General features: G+C 42.0%; 2 protein-coding genes across 3 annotated transcripts; one reads left to right on the forward strand and one right to left on the reverse strand.

Moving 5' to 3' along the window:
* Positions 1-557: 557 nt before the first annotated feature.
* cnga1b (cyclic nucleotide gated channel subunit alpha 1b) lies at positions 558-6,457 on the reverse strand. Its single transcript, XM_058624590.1, has 15 exons — positions 6,227-6,457; positions 5,130-5,254; positions 4,940-5,005; positions 4,797-4,850; positions 4,406-4,537; positions 4,199-4,303; positions 3,991-4,097; positions 3,735-3,909; positions 3,174-3,310; positions 2,917-3,089; positions 2,706-2,831; positions 2,319-2,471; positions 1,997-2,228; positions 1,419-1,594; positions 558-1,215 (listed from the first exon to the last, which is right to left on the reverse strand). Exons 2-15 carry the CDS (start codon positions 5,237-5,239, stop codon positions 964-966), a joined length of 1,998 nt encoding a protein of 665 aa, XP_058480573.1. The 5' UTR covers positions 5,240-5,254; positions 6,227-6,457; the 3' UTR covers positions 558-963.
* Positions 6,458-7,645: 1,188 nt separating this feature from the next.
* LOC131456352 (Fc receptor-like protein 5) lies at positions 7,646-13,850 on the forward strand. 2 transcript variants are annotated; one of them, XM_058624629.1, is made up of 9 exons: positions 7,646-7,702; positions 8,344-8,379; positions 8,828-8,942; positions 9,810-9,958; positions 11,065-11,310; positions 11,400-11,696; positions 11,766-12,017; positions 13,421-13,564; positions 13,638-13,850. In XM_058624629.1, the coding sequence occupies exons 1-9, from the start codon at positions 7,678-7,680 to the stop codon at positions 13,748-13,750; spliced, it is 1,377 nt and encodes a 458-aa protein (XP_058480612.1). In that variant the 5' UTR covers positions 7,646-7,677; the 3' UTR covers positions 13,751-13,850. The 2 variants fall into 2 exon arrangements, with proteins under 2 accessions (XP_058480612.1, XP_058480613.1); XM_058624630.1 differs by having other exon boundaries at positions 11,769-12,017.
* The last annotated feature ends 192 nt before the right edge of the window (positions 13,851-14,042 follow it).

The raw sequence follows: 14,042 nt of genomic DNA on the forward strand, positions 1-14,042 counted from the left end.
ATACATATATATGTATATAATTATGATCTTGAATACATTTATATAACATATAATTTTGTTATGATCAAATAAAAATGTAAAAATGTATTTAATTTAATTATGATATTTTATTTGATCAAATTTGGTTGAATTATCTCATTTATTTTTTATTAAATTAAGATGAGGGCTTTAACTTAAAGTCTTAAACTTTAAATTGATATATTTAAATGAATTATTTATAAAACACATAAAAACAGCAACAATAAAAACACACACAGCAACTGTTTGTATCCAGGTAGCCTAAAAATGTTGATTAAATAAAGTTATATCAGCATTTTAAATAATTATTTAATTTTAAATGAATTTCATAATTAAAATAGATTCAACTTCATCGCTACCTTAAAGTAGGTCGCCCTAAGATGAAAAAAAGTCTGCTCATAATTGAAAATTATTGAATTGAAAAGTTCAAACATTAGAGCCTAAATGTAGAAATACACTATTTAACACGATATAAATGTAAATGAATGAATATACATTTTTCATGTTTTTTAAATAAAAAGCTGTTCAGTTCTTCTGTATAAAATCTCTTTATTTTTGCAAAGTTATTTTGACTCATATTTTCTTGCTCAGCAGCTTTAAAAACAACAACAATAATGCGCCTGAGTCGTTGTAGAAAATTAACAACGTGGGTCTGGAGTTACAGTTTTAAGCCGCTGATCTACATATTAAAGCTGTTTTCGCGGACTCATGGTTGCGGTGAAATAAGAACTATGAAAAGCTTATTTGCATATTTAACACATGATACATTATAGTAACAATGATTTACAGCGTATTATTAAAGGGATCATTTCTATCTCTCCCGTGTTCTCTGGAGCTCGCTGGTCCAGAATCAGTCCATCTGCACCTTTACCATTAAAGTGATTGAATTCGGTCCTAAAACCTTCCCTTTAGTCCATGTTTATCTCCTCCCATCTGGCTAACCCCCTACTTCTTCTCTTCTTTTGCAGCTGCCTGGGGCTCGGGTGTGGGAGGCGGCGGAGCATCGCCTGGTTGGTCTGCTCGTGGTGGCAGCGTTATCTTCTTCTCCAGCCGCGTGACCCTGTGTTTGAGTTTGCTGTGAGTGGCTTCGTGCTCGGCCAGAAGTCTGGCGTAACGTGTCTGGAGGACGTCCAGCGTGCTCGTCATCTTCTCCACCTTCTCCTCCATCTCTTTGGGGTCGGGGCCCTGCGCTGCTACCTACAGGACAACACCAGGTACGACTTTTATTTCAGCTAATACAATTAGTATCGGGATAGCAAAGATGATAGAGATTCAAAGCAGCATCCCATGATGATTTTGCACTTAAGGGTAACTGTTATTGTGACAGGTTAGCATAAGGGCTAAAGGTAACTAGCTAGCTAACGCTCACTTCTACGCTGTACGAGATCATGTGACCGTACCTCCAGGTCCAGCAGTCCGTCCTTCATCAGGATCTGCCTTCCCTTCTCCTCAAGCAGTGCCTTTGCGTCGGGATACTCCTTCAGCGCCTCCATAAGGTCATCTTTGGAGAGACAGAAGAGGTCGGAGTAACCAATGCTCCTGATGTTAGCCGTCCTCCTGTTTCCTGCTTTACTTCCTGTTGAGGAGAAGCAAAGTCGGTGAAAACCTAACTACTAACTTGTGCGATAGTGGTCTCCGGATCTACTTGTATTTACAGAACCACAGGTAAACACAACTGGAGGCGACGAACCAGGGGCTAATGCTAGAGCCAGCCACGAACATAGTTGCAATGTTGGAGGAATTAGTTGGTTTACGCTAGTACTTGAGCAAGGTAATGAAATGGGCTAGAGTTGTAGTGTTGACGCAGATTTGAGCCAAACACAATATGCAGGTTAATGACTTAATGACAAACTTGGAACACAAGTAACAAAAGACCATGGAACGTTAGAAACCTGTGAGTGTTGAATGCTAGGAACATCTGTCTTTGGGAACCTGAGAGGTAAACAAAGTCAAGAGTTCTTTTTATCTGGTTGTCTACCTTTAATAGCCAGGATGCTAATCTCGCCAAAGTAGCTTCCATCACTCAAGACGACAAACTGTGTGATGCCATCATCAGCCACAACAGCCAGTTTTCCCTCCTTGATGATGTACATCTCTCTGCCAATGTCTCCCTTCTTACAGATGTAATCTCCAGGACTGTAGACCTGAGGCTGCAGCTTCAACACCAGCTCCACCAACAGGCCGGCCTCACAGTCCGCAAAGATACGAACCTGCAGGACAACAGGACGGAGGGAACCCTGGACTTTGGTATTTTGTTTGAACTGGTTTTTCGTGAGGACTGTGGTTCAGTGTGTACCAACCTTCTTCAGCGTGTCTAGGTGAACGTTGATGGCGATCTCGGCTCGCAGTTTGTCAGGCAGGTATTTAAGTACCTCCCTTTCGTCCACCGCCTTTTTATTGGTCCACAGGAAGTCAAACCACTTGATCACTCGCTTCTCCAGGTCCTTTGTTACCTAGACAACAGAGGAATACATATCTATAACTGTAAGTTTAGCCAAATTAACAAACAAACCAGTATACTAACAAATCACACCAACCTATCAACCAACCAACAAATCAGTCACCCTTTAGTAGTAAGAAGAAGCCTCTTGGATGAGAGGAAACTTATCTCAAGCAAGTCAGTTAAGTACAGCTAACTACTGAAGATGACTATGGGATGAAAAAAGACAACCAGTCAATCAACCAACCTTTCGGAAGCTCATGTACTGTTTAATTGCATCAATACGAGCCTGGAAATTTGCTCTGGCAGCGTTCATGTTGGTGATCATCGAGCCGACATTACCGACAATAGTGGCAAAGATCAACACACCCACCTGGACGGATGGAAAAGAATTGATATAGAAATCCTCTGTGATTCAAATGTCTCATATATAAAACAACTCTTCAAGCCATAATCACCAGAAAGTCAGTCACAACAAAAAAGTACTCAGAGTCCTGCACTGGGGGCGGTGTTTCACCAATGGTGGTGAGTGTCAGTGTGGACCAGTACATGCTGTAGGCGTATTTTCTCGCTATACGTCCAAACTCTGGATTTGACGGGTCTGGATACACAAACCTGTCTGAGCCAAAACCTGTAGGAGTAGAATAAGACGAGGCATTAGTTCTTATACAGTGATCAAGAAGAATCAGACCAGCCAATCAGGATTCAAACGCACCAATAGCCTTGGAGAAAGAGTAATATAGGCAGGCGTTCCAGTGGATGATGATGACAATGTACATGACAAGGTTGGAGATCCGAAGAGCATTGGGGTAGTTCGTTCTGGTCTCTGTCCTCTGGAAGAACTCCAGCATCCTGAAAGAAAACCCCTTACATAAGTCGTTGAGCAAATGCAGGAAATTGTTTCAGATGGTTTGTCGGGCATCTGAGTAAAAATTCCTCAGGAACTATCCTTATGCTCCACTCATGCTGAAGAGAGACCTTCTACATATTATATATTGCACCACCAACTTCAAAGTTTTAATTTGTTCGACCCCCAGAACCCAACTTATCTAACAGTTACCACAAGTTATCTTATAGGAGCAAAGGCATGGCCATGTGGGCCCCGTAAGGGTTATATTTGGGCTGACACTATGGGTTCCAAGCAGGTTTGTCTGTGGTTTCCTTCGTGGCTCCACCTGTCTTTGCCCCACCATAGGAAGCCCATGTGGGGTCCATGTTACTGAAACCATATGGGACCTGACATTGGTTTGTGCAGCACTTCCCGGTGTGCGTATACCTGTTGAACCTGAAGAGTTTATTCAGGCGGATCTCGGGGTATTTGATTCCTACGACCACATACAGCACATCAGTGGGAATCATGGACACCAGGTCCAGTTTGAACTGGAAGCTTTTCATGTAGCGCTCGCGTAGCTTCAGCTCGTCCTTCACCAGCAGACCCTGCTCCAGGTAACCTGCACACATACATACAGTAGTTACGTTGACTTTGCCCTGTCATTTCTCAATGAAACTGGTTTGTTAGCATGAGTTTGCACCTGTCCGGGTTCTGAAGACCATATCAGCGAGGTAGACGAGGTCAGCAAATAAGTCCACAATGAACCAGTAGACCACGTAGTCAGACTGTAGTTCTTCAAAACTCGCCCTAAAACACAAATACATGCAAATGTAGAAGATTATTTACTGTTTAAAATGAAAGCTAAACTCTAACTGACAAAAATGTGTGTGTGTGTGTGTGTGTGTAACCTTGCTATGATCAGGGTCCAGTTGTACATGACGGGGATGGTGATGATGAACAACCAGTGGTAGTAGGTGTTTCCTGCTGGATCAATCACTGTGATCTCTTTGGGACTGAACACAAAAGAAACATAAGAGTTCTTCTTGCAGCAGATCCTAATCTCTATAAAAAGAGCTTCTATTGTTTGTATATGTATCCAAATAAACCAAACCTACGCCTCCTCTTTGGCTTTCTTTTCTTTCTCCTTCTCCTTCTCTTTTTCCTTTTCCTTTTCCTTCTCTTTTTCTTTCTCCTCCTTCTCCTTCTTTTTCTTCTCCTTCCTCTCCTTCTTCTCCTGCTTCTCCTTCCTGGTGGAGAACAAGACAAACCCACTTTAAATGGAACAAACCTGACACACAAACTGCAAGAACTGTTCACTTTGACACTCACACCTATGGTCAATTTAGAGTGTCCAATTACTGCAGGACTGTGGGAGGAAAGTCGAGAACCCGGAGAACACCCACACTCGCAGAAAGGCCCTTGTTCGGACCTGGTTACAACTGTGCTACGCCGCCGTGTGGCCACAGATTATTCACTTTTCAACATAACACCGTGACCAAAACTTACTCCTTCTTCTCTTTCCTCTCTTTCTTTTCTTTCTTCTTTTTCTTCTTCTCCTCCCTTGAAGACACCAGGAGACACATGTCAGAGGTCTGCACACAGTACGTGTCACTATCGTACGATATTTTTGTTTTACGTGTGAGTCTTACTCGTCTTCGTTGTTGTTGCTGTTGTTGACATTGAACAGAACTCCAGCTCCTGCTCCGCGAGAAAAACTGAAACAAAAAAACAAACAGACGGCAAGGAAAAAAATCGTCAAATTTCTTCAATGAGCTCAAGAACTTTTTTTCCAGTCAAAAAACCTTTTCGTAGATCCTGGAACTTTCCTTGAGTACTCACCTTACTCCTGCCATGGCGCCCCCTGCCTCCTCCTCCATGTCCTCTAGAGCGATTGTGGGTGGGGCCGACCCAGAGGTAGTGGGAGGAGCTGATGGAGCGACTTTAGCCATGGAGGAGTTTTTCCTCTGCAGACAAAAACAAACTGTTTCACATCAGTTTGGGGTTTTAGGCAATAACAAACTTTTGTAGTTTCTTGCACTTTAGCTCCCTCCTTGTGGTGCAACTTGGGTTGATCCAAATGTATCCCTGTTACTAAACATAAACCACTTGATATGTTGTTTCATTTGTGTTCAGGACTTTGATTTAGTAGTTCTTTCTAATAAAGGATCAGTGACTCCGGCTTGAAATTAGTACGTTGAGACCACTTGAAAATCGAGTCGATTGATTGGACGTGTGCAAGAACATTTTGAGTTTGAGAGAAATTGGACAATTTTCTGCAATAGACTTAGAAAGGGAGAACAGAATGTCTGCAACACCTTGGAATCTGTGACAACTTGCAGATTTTGTGACAAAAAGTCCAATGTTAGTCTGACATTTTTTTGGTTTTCTTAATGTCACGTAAACACATTAGTCCGACTAAAATTGAGCAAGTCTTAGTCGGACTAACATAGCTGTAAAATGTGATTCATAGTCTGATTACTCCTGCATGTATACTCTTAGTCAGACTGGAGTCAGACTTGGCGTTCTGGGCGTGCACAAAAATATCCTCCCTGGTCTTTGACCCACAGTGCTGTTGCTGGAAAAGAACACGATGGCATCCGTGAGAGCTAAAAAACTACAGAGAAGACTTTTGGACTTTTCACGTAAAGGTCAACGGGAAACTGATTCAACATGCACTGTCTTATAGAGAAATACTGCGCCACCTACAGAGGCGGAGTCAGACTGCATGTACACCCGGGCTCAGCAAGTTGTCCGGTTGCCTGCCTTAGTCAGACTATGGCCTTAGCCCGATGATACTGTGCATGTAAATGTACTGAGTGACTAATTATTTATCATCGAGAGTGAAAAAGGGACTGTGAAAATAAAGTGATACCTTATTATTTCATTATTATTTGTTGTGTAATAATTACCTGGTAAACCATTATCTCCTGACTCACCTGTCTGTTGATAATCTGTAATGTGGCCTAGATCCACCGGCAGCCCGTCAAACTCATTGCCGTGGAAACAGGAGGATTCCCCCCCCCGTACACACACACACACACACACACTCACACACACTCACACACACACACCTGACCTGATGAAAACGGTCAAGAGTTTAAAGTCCAGGAGAAAAAGGAGGAGAAAAAAGTGCGGGATGGAAGGATTTGGCAGAGGAGTGTCCTCACCCTGTCACCCTGACAGAGATAAAGAGATTAGAGGAGGGATGATACTGTGCGACACACACACAAACACACACACACTCATACACACTCAGGAAGTAGAGTAGTAGAAGAAGAACGAAAGAATGCAGAGTAAAGACAGCGGCTAAAAGCAGACGTGAAGTTAAAAGTGGACTGGCAAACTTGTCATTTACTGCCCCCCTGTGGACAATTTTGGGTATAGCATCAGTGTGTTTCACATAATTCACCATTTTTACCTCATTATTAGGTGTGACAATATAGCTCAATAGTGCCCCCAAGTGGATTTTCAGGCTCCCGTCACCATGTGGTTACTATGTTCCAGTCAAGAGCGTGTGAAATGAAGGAGGTCAGAGAACTGCTGGGGAAAGTATTATTGTTATTATTATTATTACTATAATTATTATTATTATTACTATTATTATTATTATTATTACTACTATTATTATTGTAGAAGAAGAAGAAAGAGAAAGTTGAAAGTGATTTCAAGATTTGGCTGATCCTCCTGAGTCAGCAGTGGGAACTAATAACACACACACACACACAGGCAGCTATAATAGGCTTACCCAGATTTACACACACTCCTGTGTGTGTGTGTGTGTGTGTGTGTGTGTGTGTCTCTGTGTGGACCAGTGAACGTAACATCGTGGAGACTTTCTGAGCGTCTGAACATGAAGACGTGCTTTTAATACTGTAGCTGTGATTGGTGGTGAAGGGTCTTCATGTGAGTTCATAAATATCATCAATATCAATATCACTTTACTTTTCATCTGGTGCACTTACTTTTTGTATGAAATCAGATGTAAGTTAAGAGAAGATTCATTGTTATCTGAAGAAACTTTGTACTTTAGAATCATTGAATTGCAGCTTTTGGGATTTTCTAATCACGTTTGTTTCAACTTCATATTTTAGCGTTTAATAGTTCAACCCCACATACATATATATACATATACACATACATATATATATATATACACATTATTGGACAGTTGAAATTCTACATTGTGTCACTTTAAAAAGAAAAGCTGAAGAGAGAAAGAGTTGATGCCAAATCACAAGATCAAACACGACACATGACGGAAAAAAAGAAACTGGTGAATATGAACGTATGAAAGTTTGAAGTTTCACATGCACACACGAACACACACTTCCTGCATGAACAGGATGTTCGTGTGTGTTGATGCGGTCGGTCAGTGTGAAGAATCAGCATGAAGACCGCGCTGCTTTTCCTCTGTGAGTACACAAAACGTTTAAAAAATATATTTATCCATTTGAAGGCATCGCTTTAAAGAATGATGGATTTCAAAAGATTAATTATGAATATATGTGACGGGAACGTGACGTTCAAGGGACTCAACGTAAACAGACTTCTTTACACGACGCCGATGTTTGAACTGTAATTTAAGATGAAAATAAAACTGATAAAATTGTTGAATTAATAATGAAAATTACCAATGTGATGACACACATATACAATTATTATTATTTTATTATTCTCTCATTTAAATCCTTATTTTCCATTCTTTTGTTGGTTATTTTCTTAATAAACCAATGTTAAACTTGTTGTTCATTGCATGAAATATAAGAAAATGTCATCATAAATACTTATAATAAGATAAAAATATTATTATTATTAATAATAATAATAATAATAATAATAATAATAATGTATTTAGATTTTTTATGTTCGAGAAAAGCAAATAAAAACAGGAAATTGTTTAATTTAAGAATTAAAAAAAATGAAGTTATTAATAACTGTTGTCGACTGCCCTCAGGATCGCTAAAGTTGTTTTTAAATTGATTTTAAATAATTTTAAAATGACTTTAAAGTGTCTGGATTTGACATTTATGCATTGGCTTGTCTCTTGTTTCAGTGTCTCTACCGCGTCTCACCTCCACCCACAGTCGAGGTGAGTTTCCCCGCCTCAGATTCTCATGTGGTCCGTCAGTGTTTGACTCCTCCCCCCACCTCAGCACCCCTCCCCCACCTCATCACACTTCCCCCCCAAAAGCCAACGAAAAACCCAGACCATCACCAAAGACAAAAAACTGATCACATTCAAGCGTCAACAGGAAGTCAGGAGACCGGAGATGGTCAGTGGTCGTGGGAAGACCTTTTCACTTCCAGTTTCTAACCAACAGGCCACTTATAATTCCACTAATTGGTACAGTTTAAGTACAATTATTTCAGCTTAAGCGACTGTATTTGTAACTTCCCAGGATTTGTGTGTTTGAATTTTGTACAGTTAGCATCACCCCACACGTCTGCTTAGCTGACCTTTTTGGACAATAGAAATTTGAAAATGTAGCTTTAGGTTGGACTTGTTTTTTGTTGAAATATTTTTTGTGCCTTCTTAGCCTTGGTGAGAGTCGCTCCCGACAGGACTCAGTTCTTCGAGTACGAGAATATCACAGTGACCTGCGAACACCTGGACTCTGAAGAATGGACCGTGTGGCGATACGCTTGGTCCAGGTCAGTTTCCATCGGGACCCTTATGCTACATTAAAAGATTGCAACATTATTTGGTTGTATGCACAGTAGAGGTGTATGTACTGTTGTGGGATGTATAAACATTAACTAGCTACATAGCATTAGCGTCACCCGTGACGCCTAACCCCCGAAACATTTGCCCGAACCCTTCTGAAAGTTGATACATTTTTAACTACAGTCCATTTTAGTTAAATTAATATTTAAAATAAGCAGCGTTACAAAATCCTGCTAACTAACGTACTTACAATTTTATACAGAATTCTTTAACATTCCAAAACATGTATTAGCATTACCTTAAAAAACAACCATGCTAGTAAGGTTGTCAAAAATAATTAAGGGGCGGGACCCAAGGGCCAAAGCGAGGTGTTCAGATGGGATTTTTTTGTCTCATTGTTGGCTTCAATTGTTAGCTTAGTGACACAAAGTTTAACTGCAGGTCCACCGACACGTAAAATCTAAAAAATTGCAAGTTTCCAGTTTTGGCAGAACTTATTTAGTGGTTAACATTAGCATTAAAGCCCTGTTGCTATCTAGCAAGCTAATCTGGCCCATTCCTAATCTAACACAAAAACATAGCTTTGCAGCATTTCCATATATACCAGTAGGGGGCAATGCCTGTGTACGATACCAAAAAAAACAAACAAACATTTTTAATTGTTAAATTTGGGACATGGAACTGGACTTGGAATTACAACATAAGGGGGCGCTACATTTTAAAGCATTTACTCAGAAACGGAAAACGCCTACCTCCATGTACATAAACAATTTAATTGGGTGTCAATCTCGGTTTTCTTTGTATTGATTTGTTGGTGGATGATGATGACGGCGATGATGTGTTTGCAATGACAGTTTGCAGTTGTCGGCGTGCGGCTCGGTCTGGGGAACGCAGACGTTGTCCACCTGCTTCATAAACACAGTAAAGCCGTCGTCCAGCGGCGTTTACTGGTGTGAGTCTAATTACAGAGAGAGCAGCAGGGCCATCAACATCACGGTCACCGGTAAGATTCTGTAACAATGACGGTGAGCGTCGCAGCACAAAAACACTTCCTCCCTCCTGGACAAACAAAAATAAAATGATTAAAAGTATTTACTTATAAATCTACTTAATTCACAGCTAGCATGTGGGTAATTTTAACGTAACACAGAGAGTAGCTTGTCAGGAAACTTTCCCGAAATAAAATTACAACTTATACTTTTACCATTTGCTGAAAATGAACTTCAGTGACTTCTTTGAAAATGTCAACAGAAAAGTTGCAAATGTGAGGCGAGGGAGGAGTTAGCATCGACTTGTAAAAGTGGAAAAATACATAAAATCTTTTAAAGGAACCAATAATATTAAAGGAATTCAATAATATCTAATATTTTGCGGGACAACCAGAGGGTGTCAGTAAAGATGGACCATATGAAAAGCTACCAAAAATTAGGCCAGAACATTTGAAACTGCCCCCTGCTGGCCGGCTGCAGAATAGGTCATTCATTGTTTTAACTATTAAAAAAAAAAAAGAATCAAAATCGTTAAAAGAAGCTGTAGTTTATGATTTCATTTAACAGCTGTCAACAAAGATGGATGATTTGAAAGCTACCAAAAATAAAGTCAGAACATTTGAAGTCGTCCCCTGGTGGCCGGCTACAGTATACGTTAAAACCACATATACAAATAAATCAAAAACATTAAATAAGCTAGAAGCTTATTTTTTAATTAAGTCACTCAAAACAAAGTTGGACACCATCTTAAAAGTTTGGATTGCCCCCTGTTGGTTGGCTGCAGTAAATGGCTGTAAGCCCCGCCCCTTTCAGGTTAGCAGATGGAGGCATGATTTAAATAAAGGTCGAAACTTTTTAAACATGCTGTAATTAACGTTTTTATTTAGTTTCTGTAAACAAAGTAGGACAATTTGAAAATTTTAAATCTGCCCCCGGTGGCTGACTGCAGAATAGGTCATAAACCCCGCCCCTTTCACTTTAGTTAATGGACATTAGATTCCAAAGATGGTTTCTGACAAAAAGAGGTGGAGGTTAGTGATTGGTTGAGCAGTGTGTGGGCGGGATTTGTTGTCTCACTGTATGCCGCCATGTCTCCGTCCGTCCATCCATCTGTGTCCAGATAGACCATTGATCCTGAAGAGCCCCATCCTTCCTGTGATGCAGGGAAGTGATGTCACGCTGCACTGTCAGACAAAGGACCCGCGCACCGCCCACCTGGTGACATTCTTTAAAGACGATCACACCATCTCGAAAAGGTCAAAAAGTCACATGACCATCCACAACGTCTCTAAGTCTGACGAGGGCGCCTACAGGTGTAGGTTCAACGACGAGAACAAGTCTCTGACCAGCTGGCTGCTCATCAAAGGTTTAATTTCACTCAATTTTAAGCTTTAAAATTTAACCCAGTGGCTGTAAGAGGTACTGCAGCTGAATGAGCTTTAACTCTGTCATCAGCTGACGACTCGGATGATTCGCTGTCGCTCACCACGACTCCGGAGTCGACTCAGTTGAGCGAGTATGAGAATCTGTGTCTGACCTGCGGCAACGGCAACGACGACAACAGCAGCGGCGGCTTCCACATCAAGAGGTTCAGGTTGGACACCAGGACGGTGTCCAGCTGCGGAGTCCACTGGGGAATAGTCAACTCCTCTGGCTGCAAGGTGGCGACACTCAAGCCGGCCGACAGCGGCATCTACTGGTGCGAGTCACTCTCATTGCAACGGAGCAGCTCTGTCAATCTCACCATTTACGGTAAGGGTCCACCTGAAGTTGGGGAGGGGCGGGGCATCTTACTCTCAAGTAATATTGTGATTGATACAGCAGGGATAGAGAAAACCGTGCTCCTGCAAAGTCCCATCCACCCACCGGCGGAGGGGGACAACGTGACTCTGCGCTGTAAAACATCGGCCCCACCCTTCAACCAGTCAGCAGATTTCTATAAAGATGGCTACCACATCCAGACCACGCTCACTGGTCACATGACCCTCTATCACATCTCCAAGTCCGATGAGGGCGTCTACATGTGTACCGTCAACGGGGCCAAGTCTCCGACCACTTTGCTGCTTGTCAAAGGTGATGTCAGCAGTCAAGTGATGTCGCTGTGATGTCACTGTGATGTCACTGTGATCTCGCTGTAATGTCACTGTGATGTCGCTGTGATGTCACTGTGATGTCACTGTGATCTCGCTGTAATGTCACTGTGATGTCGCTGTGATGTCACTGTGATGTCACTATGATGTCACTGTGATGTCACTGTGATGTCACAGTGATGTCGCTGTGACGTCACTGTGATGTCACTGTGATGTCACTGTGATCTCGCTGAAATGTCGCTGTGATGTCGCTGTAATGTCGCTGTGATGTCACTGTGATGTCACTGTAATGTCACTGTGATGTCACTGTGATGTCGCCGTGATGTCGCGGTGGTGTCGCGGTGATGTCACTGTGATCTTGCTGTAATGTCACTGGGATGTCGCAATGATCTGGCTGTAATGTCACTGTGATGTCGCAGTGATGTCGCAGTGATGTCGCTGTGATGTCACTGTGATGTGGCAGTGATGTCGCTGTGATGGCGCAGTGATGTCGCAGTGATGTCACTGTGATCTTGCTGTAATGTCACTGTGATGTAGCTCTGATGTAGCTGTGATCTTGCTGTAATGTCACTGTGATGTCGCAGTGATGTCGCTGTGATGTCGCTGTGATGTCACTGTGATCTTGCTGTAATGTCACTGTGATGTCGCAGTGATGTCGCTGTGATGTCGCAGTGATGTCACTGTGATCTTGCTGTAATGTCGCTGAGATGTCACTGTGATGTCGCAGTGATGTCGCTGTGATGTCGCAGTGATGTCACTGTGATCTTGCTGTAATGTCACTGTGATGTCGCAGTGATGTAGCTGTGATGTCACTGTGATCTTGCTGTAATGTCACTGTGATGTCGCTGTGATGTCGCTGTGATGTCACTGTGATGTTGCAGTGATGTCGCAGTGATGTCGCAGTGATGTCACTGTGATCTTGCTGTAATGTCACTGTGATGTCGCTGTGATGTCGCTGTGATGTCACTGTGATGTTGCAGTGATGTCGCTGTGATGTCGCAGTGATGTCACTGTGATCTTGCTGTAATGTCGCTGAGATGTCACTGTGATGTCGCAGTGATGTCGCTGTGATGTCGCAGTGATGTTACTGTGATCTTGCTGTAATGTCACTGTGATGTCGCAGTGATGTAGCTGTGATGTCGCTGAGATGTCACTGTGATGTCGCAGTGATGTCGCTGTGATGTCGCAGTGATGTTACTGTGATCTTGCTGTAATGTCACTGTGATGTCGCAGTGATGTAGCTGTGATGTCACTGTGATCTTGCTGTAATGTCACTGTGATGTCGCTGTGATGTCGCTGTGATGTCACTGTGATGTCGCAGTGATGTCGCAGTGATGTCACTGTGATCTTGCTGTAATGTCACTGTGATGCGTTTGTTTTTTCCAGGTGATTCTGTGTCGTCAGGAGCTGCTCAGTCAATGTTCACGATGATTCGCTGTGTCGTGGTTTCTCTGCCGTACTTAATCTCCACACTATTCATGGTGTTCAGATATCGCGACATCAGACAGACGCCATACCCACGACACGCAGGTAATCGACTGATGGATGAATTAACCTACCATCCAACAAACCAAAATAAACTAATCTTACCTTAACCCTGCAGAAAAATCCCTGTCCGTTTCCATGACAACAGCTCCAAACGCTGAGTATGACGAGAGATTGGACGAAGATTACGAACCAACCGTCGCTAATGTCACCACTGAGCATCGCTTCTAAGATTAACGTCGCTGCTGTTTCGCCATGTTGTTTTTGTTGTTTGTTTTTTTGTAAAAAATTCAGTTTAAAGTTTTACTCGTGTTCCTGTTTTTATTCTGTTTCCAATATTTTGTCAATAAAGTTATGTTAAACATGATGCTAAGTTTCATTCCAAACGAAGTCGTTTCATTGCTTGAAACAAAAGAATGCAAATAAAATCGACGTCAGTTTAAGTTCCACGATGTCTTTACTTCTGTGAGACTTTTCCAACAGGAAACTGAAGTTTGTAAACCACTCACTCTCCCACACCAAA

Source organism: Solea solea, chromosome 3 (genome assembly GCF_958295425.1).
Source record: "Solea solea chromosome 3, fSolSol10.1, whole genome shotgun sequence".
Lineage (NCBI taxonomy): Eukaryota > Metazoa > Chordata > Actinopteri > Pleuronectiformes > Soleidae > Solea > Solea solea.

What these genes read in the sequence shown, in the direction of transcription:
- LOC131456352 (XM_058624629.1), top strand. Translation starts at nt 7,678, where the DNA reads ATGAAGACCGCGCTGCTTTTCCTCT. An exon ending in CACCTCCACCCACAGTCGAG is followed by an intron (nt 8,380 to 8,827) that starts GTGAGTTTCCCC and finishes GTGCCTTCTTAG; the next exon opens with CCTTGGTGAGAGTCGCTCCC. An exon ending in CACTTTGCTGCTTGTCAAAG is followed by an intron (nt 12,018 to 13,420) that starts GTGATGTCAGCA and finishes TGTTTTTTCCAG; the next exon opens with GTGATTCTGTGTCGTCAGGA.
- cnga1b (XM_058624590.1), bottom strand. Translation starts at nt 5,239, where the DNA reads ATGGCTAAAGTCGCTCCATCAGCTCCTCCCACTACCTCTGGGTCGGCC. An exon ending in GGTCTTCAGAACCCGGACAG is followed by an intron (nt 3,910 to 3,990) that starts GTGCAAACTCAT and finishes GTATGTGTGCAG; the next exon opens with GTTACCTGGAGCAGGGTCTG. An exon ending in AAACTCTTCAGGTTCAACAG is followed by an intron (nt 3,311 to 3,734) that starts GTATACGCACAC and finishes GTTTTCTTTCAG; the next exon opens with GATGCTGGAGTTCTTCCAGA.